This window comes from Micropterus salmoides, unplaced genomic scaffold, assembly GCF_014851395.1.
Source record: "Micropterus salmoides isolate LMB-PRFRI ecotype aquatic unplaced genomic scaffold, ASM1485139v1 Ms_hic_scaffold_5, whole genome shotgun sequence".
In the NCBI taxonomy this organism is placed as follows: domain Eukaryota; kingdom Metazoa; phylum Chordata; class Actinopteri; order Centrarchiformes; family Centrarchidae; genus Micropterus; species Micropterus salmoides.
In genome coordinates, this window is record NW_024044237.1 from 6,503,947 (window position 1) to 6,528,397 (window position 24,451).

Here is a 24,451-nt window from a genome sequence, read left to right on the forward strand (position 1 = left end):
CAGCCGGATGTGAGGTCGGCTCCTCTGTGTACACCAGCTGATCGCAGAGAAGTCGGGTCCGTCATTATTGTTAATGTTGTGAACATCTGGGGGCAGCGCAGCAACCCGGGGCACGCGCGGAGGACAGTCAGCGGGAAAGAGCAGCGCGTGCAGATGACGCTTTAGCTGGACGAGGCCTATTTGTTTTGGTTGCTACATCACCAAGGCCTACCTGCGATGCTAAGCTAACTGGCTAGCTGTCACCGTCAGCAGGATTCATGAGCGTGAAGTGCTGGTGAAAGGAGTGAACGGCCTGGGAATATCTTCCCGGCCACTCGACCAAAGATGGAGGTCTGACCAACGTACACACTTTTGATATTTCGCTAACGGCCGCTGTTAATGGGAAGCGACTGGAAGCCAGTGTAGCCTGTCCGGTGGTCACTGACAAGAACGTCTCGTGCCAGCAGCGCTCTCGTGCAACTAGAAGATGTGGCTGAAACTGTTCTTTTTGCTCTTGTATTTCATGGTGTTGTTCATGCTAGCGCGGATTTTTGAGGCGGTGGTCTGGTATGAGACTGGCATGTTCGCCACCCAGCTTGTGGACCCAGTCACTCTCAGTTATAAGAAGTTGAAGACCATCCTGGAATGTCGAGGGCTGGGATACTCCGGGCTGGCTGAGAAGAAGGATGTCAGCGAGCTGCTGGAGAAGTCAGGTAAAGGTCGGGGCGTGGGGGTCTCTGTCAGCTGTTAGTTGGAACGTTAGTATTTTGTACCTAACAAAGTTCTGATTCAGATCCGTTTGCACATCACACTGATGACGCAGGCTCGGGTTCCGCTAAAGAGACAATAAATAGAACCCGTAAACACATATACTGTAGCTGGTGTGGAACCCACTCAGGGAGTGTGTCGAGGACTAGTGTTCATTTGCATGCCTTCAGCTGCCTGGCATGTGGCTGATGCTGAGCACATATTCAGGGACCCTGCAAGCCCTTTGCCTTCTGGGTATTTAAACTTGAAGGGTTGGGAGATACCAGATGGTCTGGATTCAGTCCGATACCAAGTCAGGGCCACAGTCAGCAGGACCACTTTTATTATTTAATATCTTGCTGTAACTTGTACTGTCTGCAGACATTTTCTTTTTGGCTCAGTGTTCCATCAGGCAGCAATATTTAACAATATACTGGAACCCAGCAGAATGATGTCTGAACTTTTTCAGAATTTGTCACCAACGTCTTAACTGTTGAAAGTGCTTTAAGTTGATCATCTGGCCCATGTGATGTCATTGCGTCAATATGTGAGAAGGTGTGTGGTGGAAACCAGATCTCACCATGGCCATGCAGTAGGTCACCCATTGTTGTGATACCAAGGTCAAGGGTTCAAATCCCCAGGAAGCCAAGTACTGCTGGTCAGCAATGGGGGAGTTCTCCCATGCGGTGTGTTCTCAGTTGTTCATTGAGGTCACAGTAAGTCAAAGAATTTTGTATTGTACTGGGGCCCTGTAAACATTTCTTCTTCTTCATTAAACACGTGGTTAATGTTGTGAAACGGTCGCAGTTTGGTTAGGTTTAGGCAACAAAAACTACTTATAGGGCTGAATGATTAATCATTTAAATCAAAATTGCGATTTGAAAGAACGCAACGATCTAATCGTGAAGACTGCGATTAAAATGTAGGGTAATTATACAGCGCATCTGAACGGGTTTAAAAAGTCACACAGTTACAAATTCATTTCGTTGCCATCCTTGTGTGACAGATCTGCTCGCCAATCGCAAGCGCCATGCGCCTCCTGTTAAGGTCATCCTCACCAATCAGAGCACAGGGCGTGTGCATTTTACAACAACAAAAGAAACTAGAGGAAAACGTGGGATGATTAATCCATGTGTGGTTCGTTCTTTGATTATTTCGATTCAAAATTCAAATTCAAAAGCCAAATAAAACGGAAATATAAAGCCGCTGCAAACTAACTGGCTGCTGCACAAGTGTGCCTGTTGTTTGCAACAGCTGTGTTCTGCCTCTATCCCCAAATTGGTCACATTCACAAAGCATATAGGCATATATATTTCTTTTCAAGTCGCATCGCATCTCATAGTGACTGTGGTGAATATGATGTGCAGAAGTGAGCACTATATCATAGCCACATAAGAAAATGTAAACTACTTTTTTGCAAGATCACATCAAGCTGGTTTCGAACTCGCTAGAGCAAAAACAGCGCCTTATTGTTGCGCATCGCTTTGCCTGCGAGCCACTCAAACACTCAGGGTTATCCTTTTTCCAGTAAACTATTGATTAAGTACGTCAGCATCCAGTTAGCATTTTGTTTTGGGCTGATCTGAAGCCGCTGGTTACGATCTAAGCGATCTAAGAAAATACCCAAATATGTTTATCAAGGGTTTTTTTCTCGAGGCTACGGCCAGGGTGTGAACTACAAGGAGCCATGAGGAGCTTGGCTACTCTTGATAAGACATAAGCTTCACTGAAAACATGATTTGTGATATTTTGGGAAATATTGAGAAAATATTTTTGCCAATCATTTCTATTATATAATCATTCGTAAATCAGGAGCGTCGGACTCCTTCCAGCCAGAGGGAATGATCACCAACCGTCCGTAGCGCGCCAGGTCGCTCCCATGACCTCCTCCTCCCTTACCCTGTACGCTCCAGTGCCCCTCTCCGGTAGACCTACTATGGGTTGTGTTTCCAGTGGAACTGATGCACTGCACAGGACGGTCAGTGATGGTTCCCTCTGGCTGGATGAAGTCCGACGCTCCTGATTTTGCGCATGATCTATGTGCTACTGCAGCTGGAGGGTCTCTGCAGCGCCGTGCAACTTTCTAAATTCTTCCATCTCACAAAGAAAATAAAGGTCAGATGGAAACAGTGTAGAGAGGCTGTTTTGTCTCCTCTACATTAATTGTATCAAAATGGCTACATATAATAATAATAATAATAATAATAGGAATAAAGAATGCCTTCAGATTTCACATTCAGCACTAGGCCTACGTGCTTGCAGCTATGAATGTTTCTTTACAGCAAGAGTCACAGTCACAGCTCAGTGGTAAAAACAAGCTTCTTTCAGCTCAGACTTCTTGGGAAGGTCAAGCCTTACGTGCCCCTTAGCCAACTGGAAAAAGTTGTGCATGCCCTGATCACAATCGCCTGGACTATTGTAACTCATTGTACTATGGCCTTGATCAGTCTTCAGTTTGCCGATTACAATTAGTTCAGAATGTGGCTGCACGCCTGCTGACAGGGAAAAGGCGCAGTGACCACATCACCCCTGTACTGTCGTCTCTCCACTGGCTGCCTGTCATTTTTAGAATCCATTTTAAGATATTATTGTTTTTTTAAATCTCTTAATGGGCTGGCACCATCGTATTTATCTGATATGCTGATTTTGCACACTCCAGTCAGAGCACTTAGTGTCCACTGACCAGTTGCTTTTAGACTGTCCAAGGTCCAGACTGAAAACCAGAGGGGACAGAGCTTTTTCAGTAGCAGGTCCTAAGCTCTGGACCTCCCTTCCTCTCAGCTACTATTGAGAGCTTTAAATCACTTTTAAAAACACATCTTTTTGCACTGGCTTTTAACACATGCTAAGCTGTGACATTTTATTGTTGTTATTGCTTTAAGTATAGTTTTTATCTGTTGTCTGTTTTTATTGTTTTTGGCATATTCTGTTTAAGAAGGGTTTTATTCGGCTATTTATTATGCTTTTTATCTTATGCTGTTCTCTGTATCTGTACAGCACTTTGGGGCAGTAGTGACTGTTTGTAAACGTGCTATATAAATAAACTTTGACCTTGACAGTCAGTCCTCTCTTTGAGGCACGGATGAACAACCCCCCCCACCACCCCTGACGCGAAAAAAAGAGGGAGCTCCCCCAAAAGCTAGGCTGTGGTAGGCTATTGTTCGCACACTAGCTATGCAACATTGATCAGTACATTACAGCCCCCACGACACCTCCAGAAAACAACGTTTTAAAAAAAAATTTATTTGGTTTTACGAAGTAATCAAAGAATGAACGATACATGGATTATAATGGCGTCAGCAGAACAGACTCTGGCAGCAGCTTTGTCCTTTCTTAACAGCTCTCTGTGAGCTGGTTTTGCGCCACTCTCCGCGGGCTACTTTTCCCACATAGAGCATTTCAGAATAAGAGCCTTTTTTGCCTGCCTGATTTTGCTACCTTGTTCAGATTTTGTTGATTTGTTTGGTTGTCCTTGATTTCTGTGCTTCTACCATGGTTACATAGGCTCGACCGGATTCTCTATGCCATTCTGTGTCTGACATCCTTCTGGGAGGAGGATCAGTGCTGCTTGACGCGGCTTCTGTCAAAAATAGACTGGCAGTGAATATTGAACTTTAGCTAAACTTTGTAAAAATGACATATCAAGTCGTAATCGCAATATCTTGCAGAAAAATCACAATTAGATTTTTTGTTCAGCCCTAGTGGTGCATACTTTAGGTGTCAGTCCACCCAGGATCTAGAAATCGTTTTTCATTTGAATTTCCTGACCAAACCAGTAGTGTGATATTAAATTCTGTGCACAGGGTTTAAAGATTTTATCCATAATGCCTGAAGCAAGATGAGAACCCCAGATATATTATTACCTTAGCCCTTTTTCTTCCTCACAGGAGAGCTGACCCAAGGGGAGCTGTATTCAGCCATCAAGAAAGAGAAGGAGCAGACCGAGGCAGGAGATGCCAGCACCACACACTTCAGTGGAGAGATGCACTTTTATGAGTTGGTGGAGGACACTAAAGATGGGATCTGGCTAGTTCAGGTAAAAGCACTCAGTAACAGTATGGTAAAGCAGTAAAGATTAAGTGGGCAGGATCATCCTGCCGCAGACAGCAGGAATATCACATTGTCTCCAATCAAACACTCTCAGTAACACCCGCTCTGGTCTGGATATCTCACTTTAAACTGGCCTGATTTTGATGGATGTCAGCCAGGGACCTGCTGTGAGCCCCGCTTTCACACGCAGATCGTATTTATTTACACAAGAAATAGAGTAGATGTCCCCAGTGTGAATGTGAAAAATGATTTGGGTGCACCGATAAGTCACACCCAGTTCACCCAAATACACAGATTGATTCAGCTCTGATGGTAACAAGTTACTGAATGTGTTCTCTCTCCTCCCTCTTTGTTATTAGCAAAGCATTGTACAAAACATTCAGGTAGGTTGCAGCAGCAGCTCATGTCAGCTGTTCATTCTGTGAGTAGGGAAGACGCTCCACTCTGCAACGCTGCTGTACAAGGACCGAGGACTGAGTGTTTCTGTAGTTCCAACAACTCAAACAGAGTGATACCTCTTCTCTCAGCTGATGGCCTCAATGATTTCAGGAGTGGAACTTCCTACTTAAACCTTCATTCATATGAAATCAAACAAGCTTGTAAAAAATAAGCTGTGCCAAATTTAGCGGGTTGTGTGCCAGATACATATTTAATCAACACTGCATATCATCTGCTGCCATGTATAGGCCTGTATTTTTTTTGGTAGGGGGGCACAAAAACTGCTTTTGTGATAAATTAAGTTCTATCTCATCTCATTTTCAAGTTGAGTCCACTTGGCAGCTGTGTCAGCTAAACAAATATACAAAAGTCAGTACACGCCTGACATTTTTGTAAATATTTGATTCTGTCTTTTCATGTGACAACACTGAAGAAATGACACTTTGCTACAATGTAAAGAAGTGTGTGCAGCTTGTGTAACAGTGTAAATTTGTCCCCTCAAAATAACACATCACACTGCCATTAATGTCAGTGCTCAGACCGGACGCCGCACACTGCATCAAATATGTCTGCATGGCTGTCGTCCCAGAAGGAAGCCTCTTCTAAAGATGATGCACAAGAAAGCCCGCAAACAGTTTGCTGAAGACAGGCAGACTAAGGACATGGATTACTGGAACCATGTCCTGTGGTCTGATGAGACCAAGATAAACTTTGGTTCTGATGGTGTCACGCATGTCTGGCAACAACCAGGTGAGGAGTACAAAGAAAAGTGTGTCTTGCCTGCAGTCCAGCATGGTGGTGGGAGTGTCCTGGTCTGGGGCTGCCGGCACTGGGGAGCTACAGTTCATCGAGGGAACTATGAACGCCAACATGTACTGTGGGCAGTATTCCAACATGATAACAACCCCAAACACCTCCAAGACGGCCACTGTCTCGCTAAAGAAGCTGAGGGTGAAGGTGATGGACTGGCCAAGCATGTCTCCAGACCTGAACCCTATTGAGCATCTGTGGGTCATCCTCAAACGGAAGGTGGAGGAGCGCAAGGTCTCTAACATCCACCAGCTCCGTGATGTCGTCATGGAGGAGTGGAAGAGGACTCCAGCCAACCTCTGAAGCTCTGGTGAACTCCATGCCCAAGAGGGTTATGGCAGTGCTGGAAAATAATGGTGGCCACACAAAATACTGACACTTTGACGTTTGGACATTTTCAGTTAGTGGTGTCCTCACTTTTGTTGCCAGTGGTTTAGATATTAATGGCTGTATGATGTGTTATTTTGAGGGGACAGCAAATTTACACTGTTACACAAGCTGTACACCAAAGTCCTTATAGGTCATGCCACTCGGCCGCCATCTTGGCAACGCCTCCGGGCAGCTATTTCGGACTAACAAGACCAGGCTCCTATCTAAATGAATGGGGAGGGAGCCAGAACTACGCTTTCACTGGTCACCAGGACATAAAAATTACATGACTAGAATCGGCAGTAAAATCTGAAAAATTTTGACAACTTTGCCCCAAAATAAGGTGTAAAAGATATAATCAAATATTTACTAAGATGTGAGGGGTATGCTTACTTTTGTGAGATACTGTACATCTATTGACAAGGTTGGAGAGAGAGGAGTCATCAGTGAGGGACCAGATGACCATCAGAGGAGAAGAAAAAATGGAAAGGCAAAGAGAAGGATAAGGAAAAATAGAAAAAATTAACCAATAAATAAAATGAAAGAAAGAAAGATGTTGAATAGGCAATGCAGTGCTTATGCAGTGCATTAACACCCTCCACCTGCCAATCATCCCCCTTTATTTCCCTTCCCCTATATCCCTGCATCCAACCCACAAGTGGCATGCACATGCCACTATGTACACCTATCCATCTTCATCCGCTTATCCGGGATTGGGTCTACGTTCATGTCACAATCAAAAAAAACGATGAAGTTCTGCCAAGTGGAAATACAGAGATCCAGAAGGTATTTTGGTACCTCGGAATGAAGGGATGCGGTCTTTCTCTAGGTCGAGGGAGTGGCTGTAGGGAGCGGTGTGCTCTGTCAAGCAGTGAAGACTGTTCTAGCTGTAAAACATCTTTGAGCAGGTCGGCGATAAAGTCGGTCGGTAGAGTTGCCTCTCTTCCTTCACACAGGCTGATGGATCTCACATTCCGCCCAGTGTTCGTTCTGGTTTCCTATCTGTGACTCTGCAAGCCAAGGCCCTGATGGATCTCAGTCTGTAACTATTTAATTTTGGATTTCAGACAAGTTTGTAAAGTGTCTATTTTAGCATCCACCGAAGTGCGAATTAAATTCTTCAGAGTCACCATCTCAGATGTTATGTCAGCTTGAATTAAAGTAATAGCGCTGAGAACTGTTGCGTTGTCTGCGGTGGTGGAGTTAGCTTGGTCGTTGTTAGCTCCCTTATCAAAAGGGTTATTAGGCATATTTAAACTCAGAAAGGGACTTAAGAATATCAAAGTGTATCGCCAGAGCAGTCGTGTGTCCCCAGCTACCAAAGCACCGTTATTGTTCGATTATTCAACAGTTGACATGGAGCTCCAAAATCTTTCACTTTCCCTAAACATCACATCACCTGAAGTCCCTTGAACGTTTTTTATACGTGATGCACAGCGCATGTCAGTATTCCAATGGACAAGAGACGGGTCCTTGCTGTTAGTGAGCTTCCTGAATTATATAACCGTTTCCTTGACAGTTGTAGGGTCCTGTGATTTCTGCAACATGGAAAACATCGACAGAATCGCGGAATTTGATAATAAAAATGGAATTAACTTCAAAAAGGACATTTTGAAGTTAATTCTGTCCTCTGCTCTCTGTGTCATGAGAGTAACTTCTTTCAGAACTACTTATTACTGTGTTCAGCAGCATATGGAGGCTGTCCTGCAGAAGATCATGAACTGGGTGGGAATCTCTAGGCACCTCACGATTCCATTCAATTATGATTCAACCATTATCGATGCATCTTTTTTTTCCTAAGTGATTTCTGGATAATTACTAAGAATTTAATTTGCGCATTAAAATCCAAAAGAAATGTCGCACCCTAATTTACTTTTCTAGGCTCAGCTCCTCCTGGTTGCCTCCACCCTTTTATTTAACAACCAGCTTTCAGACTCAGACAGAAAAATGTAATTTAACTATCAGGATGTAACATACAGTATATGTACAGGACACAGCTGTACACCAGTTTAGTCTTTGCTTCTACCTGATCTTCCCAACCGTGGTAAGTAGGTAGTAATGACACGCAACTACTTAACACTACTTCGTTAGCGGGTCCCATAATGTAACCTTATGTCTCGTGCGTCAAATCTGGTTTAAATTGAAACGCGATGGATAAGACAACTAATGTTTTTATTGATGGCACGGGAAAGCGGTATTAAACGGGCCCAGGAGTGTTTATCATCAGGCTGCTACACACACACACACACACACACACACACACACACACACACACAGCAGCCAGCAGAGAGAGACGCCGCACTTCTGAGAGTTCCGCTTTTTGTGATCCGTGAACATAAGGTCGTCAATTAACATTTAGATAATTTGGTAATCGATTCAGAATCTTCTGAATCAAAGTCTGCATCGCAATGCATCTAAGAATCGAGTTTTTTCTCCCACCCCTACTGTTGACCAGAAATTCATTTTGAATTGTCCCCATAAATAATTGCACATTTGAATATTTCTATATGCATGATACATCAAATTCAGTCATCAAAGACATGCAGGCAAGGTTAATCGGTGACTCTGAAATTGCCCTTCGATGTGAGTGTAAGTGTGAGTGGTTGTTTGTATATGTGTAAGCCCTGCGATGGACTGGCGACCTGTCCAGTGCGTACACAGGATTAGTGGTTGACGATGAGTGAGTGAGTCCAAAATGTATTTTAATTGTAAAACACAGATTTCCGAAAATCTTTAACGAAAAACATGGAATTTGGGAAAAACTAAACGGAATCTGGAACAATTCAAACAGATTTCATAGGGCTGTGTGAACGCGAGAAGACATGATGTTATGTTGCAGGGGGCAGCTTGTGTGTATAGACGTGGCCAAACAGGCCTCAGGTGTAAATGTAGTTTGTACAGTGTGACCGCGAGGATGGGGACAGAAACTGGAAAATGCATAAAGGTATGCATGTTGACACCAAATGAACTTGCTCTCTTTTCTCACTTTTACTTTCACTTTATGCACACAAATCACAAGATTAAATGAGGTCATTGTCCATGCTGAGCTTAACTCAACTGCCTGTCGCGGTTCTGAAGCTGCTGGCAGATATTAGAAAGACTCATTGTGTTTATTCATCAGATCTGAGAAATGTTCTTTCCTCGTAAAACACTTGCAATCAGATGTTAGCCAGTTTCACCTACCTAATTAGCATTTTGAGATCTGAGGGGTGTTTCATAAAGGCAGATTAGCTGTTAACTCTGGCTTATTTCAGCAAGTCAGGCTTATTTTAAGGCTTTCTTTTCATAAAGGAGGTTTAGAAGTCAGACCTAAGTTACTATGGGAACATATCACTCCAAAGTTTTCAGGCTTAGCTTTACTGCTTCAAGCCAATCCAATTTGAAGCGCTACACAATCTGACAGACTGAATCAGTGTTTTCTCCCAAGTTCCACCCCGACAGTTCTACTGTAATGCTGCACAGTGAACGTGAGTCTGTTTGCAGAACATGTCAAACGTCACTAATTGACACGGGATGTGTACATCGGAATTCATATCTTTTTCATTCTAAAATATTTGAACAGTACAGCATTTGTTCTCTGGTTTACTGAATTAAATGAAAGAAACATGCACCCAGTAATCCACATAAAAACTGCATGTATAAAATCAGCAGTAAAATCTGAAAAAAATTGCTGAAAAGTTTGATGACTTTGCCCCAAAATAAGGTTGAAAAAGCATTTTCCCAACTGGTTATACTTCTACAACCATGTGTGGTAGTAGTGACGCATTTGTAGTAGACCCTTCCATCAGTGGAACCACATGATTGGCTTAATATGTTTCCGCCTCGGCTATTAAAAGCAGACAGCTTTCTAGCGAGAGGGGCGGGATAATTGCCATACTTGGCATCAGAGGCTTTCCCTGTAGAGTTGTACTGAGGATTTTTAAAGTTTCCCCTGAAAATGTCTCTGGCCCAGTGCACCTCACCTCACCTCACGTGTCTGAAACGGCAAAGGCCTATGATTAGATGTCATTATCCAGAAACAGAACACATGTTAATATCAGCTGGAGATATGTCAGAGGGATTCAAGAAAATCAATACTCTAGATAAGCACGACCTACTAACCTCCCAGAAGTATGTTTCAGATGTTCTACTATCAAATAACAGTCAAGGCAGAACTGTGAGAAATGCAGCATTCTGTGGTTTATGGTCATGCCAAGGTAAAGATCTGTATGTGAGCCAGACAGTCCATTTAACCTGTACATGGAAAGTCTGTGCCTACAGCCTTCTCTCAGGCCAGACTCTGGCACAGGGACTGAAGGATGGTCTCAGGTAGTTGGGGTTTAGAGGAGGTGGACCGACATATCCAGCAGACACAGCTGGACAGACATCTTGGTTTTACTAACTCAGGTTTCTGCAGTCACTTTATGATTGTACGTTGTCTCTCTGTTACTGGGTAAGCTTCAGCGGGCTTTCTTTACAGTTTGTCAGTCTGGCGGATCATAAATGATCAGGGTGGGGGAAAACATCAATACAGCATAGTATCGCAATATTTTCAGTGGCAATAATATATATATATATATATATATATATATATATAGTATCGGTACACGGACGTCAATTATCGATCTTTTTACTGTTTGGTACTATAATAATAAAATCAATTGCTTCTCAATCCACTAGGAAAAGAGTTTTACTTTGGCTACAAAATTTGAAGTTGGAAAAAAGGTAATATATGGCACTATATTTAAAATCGCAATAATATCGTATTGTGACATAAGTATTGCCATAATATCGTATAGTGGGGCCTCTGGTGATTCCCACGGCTAATAAATGAGCTGATTAGCGGTTGAAAACAACATAAAGGTGATTTTAGCAGTCTTCCACACTGTCAGAGGGGATTTCCTGCCCCTCGACAGCTTTGTTGAGTATTACCTGTCTGACCTGTCATGTCCCTGTGTGTACCTGCAGGTCATTGGCCAGGACCGGGAAGCTCTGCTCAGTCAGCCCAACTGGGGAAAGATGGTGCAGAAAGTGTCTCAGTTTGGGATCAGAACTGGAACCTTCAATTGCTCTAATGACTACAGGTGGGAAGCAGGGCCTTCAAATACACACTGACACGTGACAAATAATGCTCATTTGGGAAGCGAGCATCTGGACCAGATGTCCAGATGCTAAATGAGATTTCTTTTTAGCCGTAACTCAGGAATTGATGGCATTTTTTCCTAAAAGGTCACTGTGACATCATGATGTCCAGGACATTTTTTGGCCATTATACAGCAGTGTATGTCGTAATTGTATTGATAGTAGATTATTCTAGGTAATTTTTCACCTTATTTTAGTGTTTATTCACTACTGGAATCTGCTTCCCTTCTCTCCTTTTCTTCCCTCATTCACACACGCACACACCTAGCCTGCACCTCTGGTCTCTCACAACAGACACAGTGGCTTGTCCCGCTTCTCTCTGTCTCCCTGTAGGCCTATGTCTTCTCTGCTCTGCTCACTTTCTCCATCAGCAGAACGTTTTGTAAAGTCCCGTTTAATAAACTCACCTGTGATTCCGTTTTCAGGTGCGCCGCATGTGGATCGAAACCAACATGTTAGTGAGTGACATCTACAGTGGTGTGTTCACTGTGGCTCTGTAAATTTCCACCTTGTCTGCGTCTTGTAACTAATACCAGATAACATCTCTGTGTTTCTCTGCAAAATGCTCAAAAAACACTGTATTTAAAGTTAGTGCAAGCTGTAGGCCTATATTTTGTAAATAACCCTTTTTTGTCCAAATCTAAGGAGATATAAGGGTAAAAAATAAATGGGGCATAAGAGATAAAGTTTGAACCATGTCGTTTCCTGATACCAGTAAGTGGCGTTATCACTATGACTGGATATTGACATGTAAGGCTCTAAGAGGTTGACGTGATTTTGGGACAGATACAATCCATATCTAGTCCATTTACATGCTACTTCCATTTTTCGTGGCGAAACATCAATTGTATGCCACGCCATGGACACGCCGTTTGATCAATCAAAAAAGCTTCACCATTTAACATCGCAAAGGCTCTTAAGATTGCGCTGCCCACATTTGAAGTCATTTGAGTTAAAGCTCTAGGAGGTGTTTGTTAAAGTACGGAGGGTGTAAACGGGCTGAAATTTTGTAAATAATTCAAAATGGCCGACTTCCTGTTGGGTTTAGAGTATGGCTCCAAGAGGGTTATTTCGTACAGCTACGTAAAACGTACAGCGGGGGCTGCTTCTTAGACATTTTTTAGGGGGCACTATTGAGCCATTTTTCACAACCACGCTGTGCAACCATATTAGATAACAAAGAACACACCTTCTGACATGCGTGCCAAGTTTTCTGAGGTTTTCAGCATCCCTAGCCATGTGAAAGCTAAAAAGTCTCACTAAGACCATTTTTGTCCCTAAGGTGTTACGTGTGTTAAAGTTTGAAACATGTCCTTTCCTGATGCCAGTAGGTGGCGCTATTACTATGACTGGATATCAACATGCAAGTCTCTAAGGGGTTGAAATGTGAATTTTGGGATCTGAACATGTCTGGTCCATTTACATGCTACTTCCTTTTTAATGGCGAAACATCAAAATTCAACGCCATGCCATGGACATGCTGAGCAATCAAAAAAGGCTTCACAATTTAACATCTCAAGGTTCTTAAGATGGTGCTACCCACATTTGAAGTCGATCGAATTGAAGCTCTAGGAGGAGTTTGTTAAAGTACGGAGCCTTTAAATGGGAAAACCTTTTGTAATTAATTGAAAATGTCTGACTTCCTGTTGGGTTTAGGGTATGGCTCCAAGAGGCTTATTTTTAGGTCTAGAGATGATACATCGATTTCTCAAGTTTTACCACTAAGTAAAATGTACGGCAGGGGCTGCTTTTTAAAAAATCTATAGGGGGCGCTATTGAGACAATTTTCCACAACCACGCCCCCAAACCATAGCGAACAATAAAAAAACAAGACGTGCGTGCCAAGTTTTGTGAGGTTTCGAGCATCTCTAGCCATGTGAAGACTAATTAGACTATAGAGGGCGCTATAGAGCCAATATGCAACCCCCAATCCCAGAAATGACATCAAATCAAAACGTGACCGGTTCGAGTGGGGCTGCAAAGTTTTATGGCTCTTTGAGCATCCTAAAGGCCTCAAACACCTGTGACAGAGGAAGTGCAAAATGGCTTGAGCCCCCTGGCCTGACGTCAGTGAATCACCCCAGCCCTACTGTGTGCATGAGGTGAAACATGGCAGTATGCTTTTGAATTTGACCGGCACAGGATCTGATATTTGAGATCTATCGGTCACTGATCACAGTCGATTAAGCTGAAAACAGGCTGATTCTGGTCACAGAATGATTTTCAAATCCCCAGTGGTCAGTCGCACATATGGAAACGTCACACCCTGCCTCACCCTGCCTCACCCTGCCTCACCCTGCCTCACCCTGCCTCACCCTGCCTCACCCTTTGGACGCAGAAATGGATTCGGCTCTGTTACTACCTCCGCTGCCGGCTCAAAGGCAGAACAACGATGGGGGCCATTCTGTGTTTGTACATTTTATAAAGAACGACGAGGCAGAATAACGGCGCAACATTCCCACCTTAAACAGGCTGTGTAAAAGCTCCAGTGTGGGCAGTAAACGAAACATCCAGTACCTGGCATGTCTTTCTGTCTGGAAGCAGAGCAGTTTCTGCTGTAACTGACATGGGGGGTCTCTGTTCTGTCCAACAGGTCGTGTATCAAGCGTGGCTGGCAGCGCTCCACTCTCATCATGTCTGTTCCTCAGACTTCAGCATCCAAGGGCAAAGTCATGCTGAAAGAATACAACGGCCGCCGCATTGAAACCGAACACATCTTCCGCTGGATGACCTCACATGTGGCTCATCGAATCAAAACCCTTCGTCAGTCTGAGCAACTGGTGGAGGAGTGGCGCTCTGACCCGGCCCACCCGGTAAAGATGTTTCTGTTCGCCCGTCTGGCCCAGCCGCCCGCTTTCTTCTCCTCTCTGTCCGTCAAATTCACCGGCAGGATCGAGTTCATCTTCGTGGACGTACGTCACTGGGACAATCACAGCAGCCTATCAGAGATCGGTGTGACACAGAGCCCCGCCTACATCCTCAAGATGCCTGAGGGCATTTATCGCTATGGCAACAGGTGAGGATTGAATATGGAAATGATAATGGGTTATTCTTTATACAGACAAATACAGATGTATTTTACTCATCTCGTCATCCTCTCCATTTCCTCACCTCACCTCTCCACTTCTCTTCCTCTTCAATCCTCTTCTTCTGCTTTTCTCCTCATCTCCTCCACTCCTCCTCCTTCCCTCCTCTCCCCCTCTTCTCCTTCTCTCATCTCTTTAGTACTGGGGAGTTCCTGTCCCTTGCTGCCATGGATACTTTCCTGCGTTCGGTCCAGCCGGAGGTCAATGATCTGTTTGTCCTCAGTCTGGTCCTGATCAACTTGCTGGCCTGGATGGACCTCTTCATTACACAGGTCACTTACTGTTCTCCATTAGTGGTGAAAATGAACATGCAATTTCTCAAGAACATTACTCAACTTCAGTGTATGGAGGTGATGTAGTATACGCCCTAGACGTAGGCGGGCGGGACACAGCTCCACATCTTCGACACTGTCCTTCTCTTTTCCAGCAGCCGATAAACAACACACACACAGGAGCTTCAGCTGCAGCCAAATCTGCTGCTGCACTTCCCTGCTCACCTTTTCCTCTGCTCTGCTGCATTCACCTGCCACTCGCTAGGGGTGTGCAGTTAATCAAATTTTATTTTCAGTGGCCTGAAAACCTCTTCCTCCCAGTGAGCAAACCCCTTATGCTTGTAATGTAAACACTAACACTGAGCTCCAGAGAGTATATTGGTGTTCATGGCTTTATTTCCTCTGCAGCAGTGACCTTAACACTATCAGGCTGCGACTGAGCAGTCAGGCCATCTCACAGCCCTATAAGCTCAACATACCACACGTTTTCTCCACCGACCACCGGTAAAAACATTGGATTGTTTATAATTTATCGACTGTTTGAAAAGTGATAAATCCTGAACCATCCCGATACCATATATACCCGGTGAAATGTCAGGAAGGTATAAAGAAATAGATACCACCCAAGCCTACCATCTTGACCAGCTATAACATTAAAAAAAGCTTTAAAACATAAAAAAATTAATGCATTAACAATAACGATCTAACAGTAAAATGTATTTACAGTAATAAACTCTAAATGGATCATTGTGCATAATGAGTCCTATCACTTTTGATACTTTAAGTACATTTTGGTGATAATACTTTTGTACCTTTCCAGTAGTAAGTAATATTTTGAAAGCAGGACTTTTTGTGTTCTGTGGTATTGCTGCTTTTATTTATTGTCCAGTTTATTTTTTAACTTGTATTCATTTTCATGAACAGGGAGCAACAGTGAAACGATTTGTAGTCCTGATCCGAACACTAGGAACCTACAACTCCATACTGCTAGTGTCCTGGCTTCCTGTTCTGGTAAGAAATCATCTTTACCACACTGTTCTTCCAGCTGACTTCACTGACACGTATTTCTTGTATTGACCAAAGATATTTTACATAACTGCCTCTCTCAGTCAACGCACACAGTTGTTTCCTGTTCTGATGGCCCTGTTCCAGAAAGGTGGCCCCAGACTAGTTGTCGCACAATCATTTTATTATTTAAATATACTGGTGCAGTCCGCTTTCACAGGGGCCGATGTGACGCCTCCCTGCGCTTGTTGATTGGATGAAAGGTTACTGACATAATGGAAATACAAACACACACAGATTCCCCTCTTTATTAGAGAGATATTTTGGGGGCATCAAAGAATGGTTTGAGATGGAAGTCGCCTTTTTAAAGGTTAATATATACTTCTGCGTCGAATCGGACGAGGGGCACGTCAGGCGACGGCGTAGCCTCTGCGTAGCCTACGCCGTCGCCTGACGTGCCCCTCCTCAAAAATGTAACTACACGTCGAGTGGACGCGGACCTTAAGCTCTACGATTGGTCGGCTGGGTAGCCTCGCAATGCCTCCGAGCCAACCGGAAGTCAAATATAACTTTTCTGGCAAGTGAAATACTGCATTTTATGAGTTGTATTGGCCATTTAAAGGTATTTTAACAGGTAAAAAAGAGTGGATTGGTTGGTAGGCCTACTCAGCAAGTAAAATAATGCAGAGTCATAAGGATAATTACAAAATTGTCTTCATTTTCTATCTAAGTTGGCTGTAAGTCATCTTAATTAGGCTACAGTCCGTTTTCCAAATATAAACAAAGATATTACACATAGGCCAACCAAACATCAGTTTTCGGCACGACACCATACGACACCGGCAAAAGTCAACACAGTGGACGCTGTAGCGCTACTGCCTACTAGTGTTTGAGGGTGTAATTGCAGAATGACGGACACACCTACGCACAAGTATAAATGCATGGCTACATGCGTAGCTATGCACACAGACCCTACGCAGGAGTATAAATGGGCCTTAACACGTTACTTAAAAAGGAACCCACCCCTCCTCCTCCTGCTTGACACGTCTCTTGAACCTGCAGAGTCAGAGTCTTGGTCAGAGCCGCTGTAAATCACCTCGTACTGTATTCCCTGTCGTCAAACTGACGTCCATCGGTCTCAGAGGCTGTGTTCAGTTCCGGTCCGTGTTCACTTAGAGAATGCTGAGCATGTTTCTGTTGCCCGCTCGCCCGGCACTAGTTCTGGTGTTCATTTCGGCCGGCTCGACAGCGCCTGAATGAAGTTGAGTTTTTTTATCCTGCGACAAACCAACTAATGACTAAGCCTCGTCAACAGTTAGCCGGCTATTAGCTCAATACATATTTGGTCAATACACATTTATGGTCAAAATCCAGGGCCATTTTTCATTCCCAGTCTCTCCCTGATTAAATGCGAGAGGAGGAGAATACCTTGGATAATTGTTACACTACAATCGGCAGTACCTATCATGCCGTCCCCCGCGCTGCACTGGGACACTCGTCATGGTCCACCTCATTCCTGCATACAGCCAGCCATTAAAACTCTTTCACCTGTTGGGGATATCAAAAAAGTGAAGCTGTGGAAGATCCTTGTGCATGCTGGGACTGTATTCACTGGGATGTTTTCAGGACTGCTACCAGCAGACTGCTGTGTACCATCACACACTAGGGTGAGTTATAACAATGACAAACCCTGGTTCACAGCTACACTAAGATAGATAAGGATGGAAAAGGATGGGAATGGAATAAACCTTCAAGATTGCAGACTGGGACAGGTTTAAATAGTCAGAGTACAGGTTTAGTAAGGCAGTGAGAGAACTGTACTTTGAGAGACTTCAACAGTAGCTCTCAGCTAACAACTCAGCCTAAACAAAATGATGTCCCTACTAAAGTGCAATTTATACTTCTGTGTCAAATCGACGGCGTGGCCTCCGCGCCCTCTACTCCTGCGAAGAGTCTATGTGCGTGGCCTACGGCGTAGCTACGCACGTAGCCATGCATTTATACTTGAGCGTCGGTGTCCCCCGTCCGTGTTTTTGTATAACGGGCTGATCAAGCAGCCCACAGAGCGACCGGCCTAGCAGGATTTCCAGATAGGTAGGCCCACTGTGTTGTGAACGATCAGTAGCATGGGGTGGTGGGTGTAGTCTTAATAATTTTTCCATTTCACACGTATCTATTTTCAGAGGCTTATACAAGTAGAATCTTCGCACTGCAGAGCCCTGTCAAGCAAGTTCGAGGCTCTGCAAGGTGATTTTGATAGCATACTGAAATGAACTGAAGCCAATGGGCACGTGGATGGTAGATAAACACACAAAAATGGGAAATGGCAGTAATGTAAGGAAGCACATACGGTGGGATATAGACTGTATAAAAGAAGTGGATGAAGTCAACGTGACCCATTGGTTTGTGGTAAATGCTCCGTACTTGTATAGCGCCTTTCTGGTCTTTTCGACCACTCAAAGCGCTTTTACACTACATCTGCATTCACCAGTCACACACATTCATACACTGAGCCTAAGTGCTCAAACAGAAACTAACATTCACACTCATTCATACACTGGTGGAACAGCCGCCAGGGGCAAATCGGGGTTCAGTATCTTGCCCAAGGACACTTCGACATGCAGCCTGGAGGAGCCAGAGATTGAACCACCGACCTTCCAATTAACGGCCAACCCGCTCTACCTCCTGAGCCACAGCCGCCCGTGGTCTACTGTTTTGAAGCCTCGAGTTTGGCAGCTTGCCCACTGCCATGTTGATTTTTGGCATGGCACCAGATGTGACCATATTTGGACCGTGGCGCTAGCAAACTAATTCAAGTTAACTTTAAATTAAGTGTTAAAAAAATTAACAGCTGACTTGAACACCACTAGTACATGTAACTATTCTTTAATTGTGTTTGTAGATGTTTATCAGTGCTTAATTAACACTATTCAATTCAATTCAATTTTATTTATATAGCGCCAAATCACAACAACAGTTATCTCACAGCGCTTTTCATAAAAGAGCAGGTCTAGACCGTACTCTATGATGTTATTTACAGAAGCCCAACAGTTCCCACCAAGAGCAGCACTAGGAGACAGAGGCAAGGAAAAACTTCCTTTTAAGAGGCAGAAACCTCGAGCAGAACCATGGCTCAGGGTGGGCGGCCATCTGCCTCGACCGGTTGGGGGTGACAGAGAGAGGGAGAGAGAGAGAGAGAGGGGGGAGGAGAGGAACAGAGAGAAAAAGAGAGGGATGGAAGGAGAGAGAGAGAGAGAGAGAGAGGGGAGGGAGGCAGCCTACACAATATACACACAGAGGTACAGACAGTGAAGGTGATGTTGCTATAGACTAAATGAAAAATGGTACAGATATTTATAGTAGTGTTAATGGTAACCATCGTAATGTTAATGATTATAATAACAGTAGTCGTTAGCAGTCGGGGGCAGCAGGTGACCCGCAGCCACAGATCCAGACTCCACAGCTCCAGAGCCAGAAAACCTGCAGGAAGTGATAGGAGGAGAGAGGAGAGGGACGAGAAAGCACAAGACTACCAGAAAGGGGAGAAGTTGTGTTAGTAACATGCAATAATGGGATGAGGTTGCATACAGAGGGAGAGAAAGTAGAGGAGAGAGGAGCTCAGTGCATCATGGGAAATCCCCCGGCAGTGTAGGCCTATAGCAGCATAACTAAGGGATGGTTCAGGACTCACCTGAGAAGGAAAAAAAGAGGAAAACTACTTGTACCACTGGTTGTAGTAGTGTGCTATTGTGTGTTCCAAAGCTTTTAATAATATGTTTATGTGGATAAATGTTAAACTGGGGGCTTAAAATAAAGTGATACAGTAATACTGTGGATTATGACTTCATTTAGGTGTGGACAAGACGTATGCTCTGAAGTCTTCTGGGATGTCTGACAAACCTTCATATGTGTCAACTATGTCTAAGCATGTAGGGATTCACACACTCACTGGTTACTTTATTAGGTACAATGCTCGTTTAATGCAAACATCTAATCCGCCTTAATGTGGCAGCAAGTAAGTGCATTTGGACATGTTCAGACCAAACATCAGAATGAGGAAGAAATGTGATCTATGTGACTTTGAGCGTGGAGTACTTGGCATCAGATCTCTGCTCCGATTTCTCCGATTTCTGCTGCCACTTGCAGATGGTAGGTCAGAAATTGGTGTACACAACAAGGATCCATCCTGCCTTGTGTCAGTAGATCAGGTGGTGGTGTAGGGGTGTGGGGAATAGTGCATCCATTTGTGGCCACAGTCTACCCATCCTGTAAGGGCTGCTTACAGCAGGAGAACACAGGATATCTGTTCTGAGGCCCAGTATTAGAAAAGTGTACCTAATAAAGTGGCTACTGAATGTATGTAACCATAGACGTCTGTTACTATTACTGTTTCACAGAGTGGAGAGTTGAATTGATAATAATTGATCACTAATTACTGATTGATGACCCCCCCCAGGCTCTCCTGCAGCTGCCCTATCTGGACACCCTGTATGGTTACAGTCTGAAGCTGCTGCGTTATGCTGACACCACCACACTGGCCAGCCTGGTGAGAGCTGACTGGACCTTCTACTCATCCCACCCAGCTCTCTTCCTGTCTACCTACCTGGCCCACGGCCTGCTGGTCGACTACTTTGAGAAGAAACGCCGCTGTGGCGTCAGAAGCCAAGAGGACAGCACCACCAACCTGGAGTGGCTGGCCAGTCTGTGGGACTGGTACACTTCCTATCTGCTCCACCCAATCGCATCGCTACAGCAGGTCCCATCTGACCACTCAGACTGGGAGGATGATCCCAACTTCTTATTTGAGCGCTTGGCATTCCCTGATCTCTGGCTTCGCCCGTTAGTAAACATGGACTACATTAAAGCCCTGCCGACCTGGAGGTTCAGAGCTGTTCAGCAGGGGGAGGAGTCTGATGGAAAGCTGGAAGAAGAAACCGACAGCTCACATTCGGACACAGAGAGTAGGGAGCCTGCAGGGCCCAGCAGACCTCCACACAGCGGCAACATGCACAAGAGGTCACAGTGCAACCAGGACAGCAACACCCAGCTCTCTGTGCACGGTAGCGTGGACTCTGCTGCTGCATCGTCCTTATTCTGTCGTCATGCTAACGGAAGCTCACCGCCACCATCTTACAGCGCACCTGAAGGCGTCTCTAACCATCAGCTCTGTGATTGGTCGGTGTGGCCCTGTGACGTGCTGCAGTGTTCGGAGTGCGTGGTGTGTCTGGAGAACTTTGTGAGCGAGGAGCTGCTGATGGGCCTGCCCTGTGGCCACGCCTTCCACCAGCACTGCATTGTGGTGTGGCTGGCAGCCGGCAGACACTGCTGCCCAGTGTGCCGCTGGCCCAGCTATAAGAAGAAACAGCAGAGAGCTGCTCCACTGAAAACTCACCGCAGCACTGATGGTGCGTCTGACTGAGCCCCTCTTCATGTCCTCTCTGCTCTCACTGTTTATTGAGACGCTGTCTGTTGTCATCACGGTTTGGTTGGAGTTGGGACTGGGGAGGAATTAGGTAGAAAATATTGTCACTAGGTGTGATCGGGCTGTTAAAAATGTGCTGAACCTATGGAAGCCCAGCCCCCACACGTTCTGTGTTGAGAGGATATTGATTCCCACAGTAAGCATAGATGTAGTCACAGTAAACGTCGTAGTGCAATAAAACCATATTTCTAATTTTGCTTTTTTCATGTACCAGAGTTCTGCTGTTTCCAGGACAGAGCTCACCGCAGAAGCATCTTTCACATGGCGTTGTGATTACAGGCAGGACAAGAAGCTACTTACTTACTAACAATATCAAGCTAACTACGTCTGAACACACTGTCTGCTCCACCCTGTATCGTGATGGTGTCGGTATTGTGATTATAGTCTTCTGTACTGAACCTTCTTTCTGGTCACACAGGAAAGATGGATCAGTTAGCACAACAGTACAATATCGCACCCTAGTCCTTCTAGTTCTAACGGTACTGACGTCACCCCCGACAACCTCCTCAGAATATTAATTTTTACATGACCTAAGTATTTATTTTGGTTATCCAGAGACCGTTTGCTTAAACCCCCACTGTCAATAGTTCCTACCTTAAATCTGCCTTGTCACCGTTTGTCTCTTTAGTGTGTTTAGAAATGCAGCACTCGAGCAGCTGTCACTCAGAACCCAAACCCTGACAGTTGTGTTAAACGTTGTTTTTAGATGAGTATACAGAGTACAGCTTGTGGATAGAGTTCCTAATCCCTGAGCCCTGTGATGTATTCAGCAGCACTTCATCTGGATCACTGTCATTGTGACATAAACCTCCCTGCTTCTAACCGACCAGTTTGATGTTCACTAAACCGCGGGGTGACAGGCTTTACTCAGGGTACTCTCAGCGATGTGATGAAGACATGCGTACATCCCTCATGTCAGAGGCTGCTCACATACCGCCTCACTGGCAATGTTTAAATTATAACATATGAAGGAATCCTAAAGCTCATGGAAGCCAACTCAACATAAAGCCGAAGTCCACATGGACCCACCAGACATGATTGTTGAAATGTCATCAGCAAGGCTTCAGACACACAGACATGTTTTAATAATCCATGTTGGAGATTAATGACCTCCACCGCCAGCCTCAGGCCACACCCACATCATTCCTCTGCACCTACCTGATCACAGCCAGGGCCACAAGCAGCTGTCATGACATTACATGTATTTAGCTGACGCTTTATCCAAAGCCACTTACAATAAGGGCATTCAGCCATGTGGCTACAACCCAGAATTCCTGGACTCATGCAGGTCTTGATCAAATGTGCTGAACAGAGGAGGAGCTTTTTATGGGCCAAGGTGCAGTCTGAACAGACCTCCACATCACTAAACCAACTGAAAACAAAACAGTTGAAGCTGCACTAATCAATACTTTCTATTAACAGTGGGTGAAATGACTATGTTTCATGTGGAAGGTGTCACTCGTGACAAATCCTCCCAGAGCCTCTTTTAGCCACCGTACACTACCTGCTCAGCACTACAGAGCCAGAGAGGAGACCAGACACAGAGCTAACAGAGAGGCTGTTGTAGAGTGAAACCGTGCCCCGTTCATTTCTGTTATTTCCATTTTAAGCGTGCTGAGGTGGGCCGGGCCTAAGCGTGCCAGCTCGCCTCCAAGCAGATGGCCGACTGCAGGGGTGCCGACAAAACGTAGCAAAAGGGGTTTATTCAACGGAAACGGTGGTGCCTTGAATACCTCCTTCCTACAGGGATGTGTGGGGGAGCGGCTGTGTTTATTTGTGTTTCAGAAAGCAGCTGCCGTGAAATTCTGCTTCTCACTAATTGCCTCTCCCTCTATTCGCTCACTCTCTAGCTCGCTCGACCACCACAGCTCTCTTGAACCTATTCATTCAGCCAGGTAGTCCTGTTAACATGATGGAGATGCAAATCCCTTCCATGCCGAGTCACGGTAGCCTTCATCTGGTACCACAAAGCCCGCTCCTGTGACCATGTCCTGTGTCAGCTTCATAGGGTGGTGATGTGTCAGATGTTGTTTGGAGCTTGCAAAAACAAACAAATGCAGCTTTAACAACGTGGTGGTATTATATTCTCAGTGCTGCATCAGGACTGCCCTTTTAATAGAAGTGTATTGATTGGCTAACAAGATTCCACAGTTTTGAACTCTACTACAGCTACATCTAGTGCAAGGGAATTTAAATTTGAAAGGAAATTATTTATTTTAAATGTTTGACGTCGCTGTGAGCTAACAGTACAGGTACACAGTGCAGCTGCAGGGATGAGTTTAACATGGTCTGTATCGTGTATGAAGGTTCCCAACACAACATCAGCTGGGGATCTTAGGGGTTTACTCAGTGTGTGCTTTATTAATCTCCCTGTTGACTGGCAGGAGCCGAGCTGCTGCTGAGGGCTGCTGCCTTGCTCGTGGGCAGCTTGCTGCAGTAAACAAAGAGCCTCAGTCAGTCATCATGTATCAGTGTCCTGCGGGGCCCCACGCTGATGCGAAGCCGTACAGAATAAAATAGAGAGAACCCCATCTAACCCTTGACTCAATCGTTTTTAATAAAATAAAGCTCGTATTAAAAGAATAATTAAATGTCTTGTTAAATTGAAGGATTGTTGAACTTTGAGTTGTGGCTGATTGACATCAGGTTGGGCAGCTCCAACTTCTGCTGACATTTAAGCCTAACCAAGTATGTTGTCTCAACTTGTCTACAATTAGGAAGGCATATTTTGACATTTTTAATTTAAGGTTTTTAAAAAGGTCCAAAAATCAGCTTTTAAGGTGTTTAACAACAATCATTCAGCTCTTTCTGTCCTCTTTCTGTGTGTGAAGGGCAAGAAAACTGTATGTAAAGCAGTAACACTCATCCAAAATAAAACAAGTGTTTCAGAACTCTGTGTTGGGAGTCGTTTTGTCGTCATTCTGGGGGTTAAGGGTCGGTAAAGTGTCAAGTCTTTTGTGGTTCTATTATAATTGTCATTTTATTTAGGAATATGCAGCACTAAAGCACAATATCAGCTGAAAGTGTGATGAGCAACATTTGCCACACAGACCCGTCAGGGCCTGGCACCCTTTCCGGCCACCCTCGGATGC

At 44.6% G+C, this 24,451-nt stretch overlaps 1 protein-coding gene across 1 annotated transcript; it reads left to right on the forward strand.

Annotated features, from left to right (window-relative positions):
* On the forward strand, positions 1-24,255 carry rnf103 (ring finger protein 103). The gene is made up of 7 exons (XM_038698832.1): positions 1-692; positions 4,614-4,762; positions 11,341-11,456; positions 14,108-14,530; positions 14,740-14,872; positions 15,797-15,883; positions 20,334-24,255. The coding sequence occupies exons 1-7, from the start codon at positions 467-469 to the stop codon at positions 21,294-21,296; spliced, it is 2,097 nt and encodes a 698-aa protein (XP_038554760.1). The 5' UTR covers positions 1-466; the 3' UTR covers positions 21,297-24,255.
* Positions 24,256-24,451: the final 196 nt, after the last annotated feature.

Coding starts and splice junctions, on each gene's coding strand:
- rnf103 (XM_038698832.1), top strand. CDS start 467: ATGTGGCTGAAACTGTTCTTTTTGCTCTTGTATTTCATGGTGTTGTTC. Junction 11,457..14,107: donor AATTGCTCTAATGACTACAG/GTGGGAAGCAGG, acceptor TCTGTCCAACAG/GTCGTGTATCAAGCGTGGCT. Junction 15,884..20,333: donor TGTCCTGGCTTCCTGTTCTG/GTAAGAAATCAT, acceptor GACCCCCCCCAG/GCTCTCCTGCAGCTGCCCTA.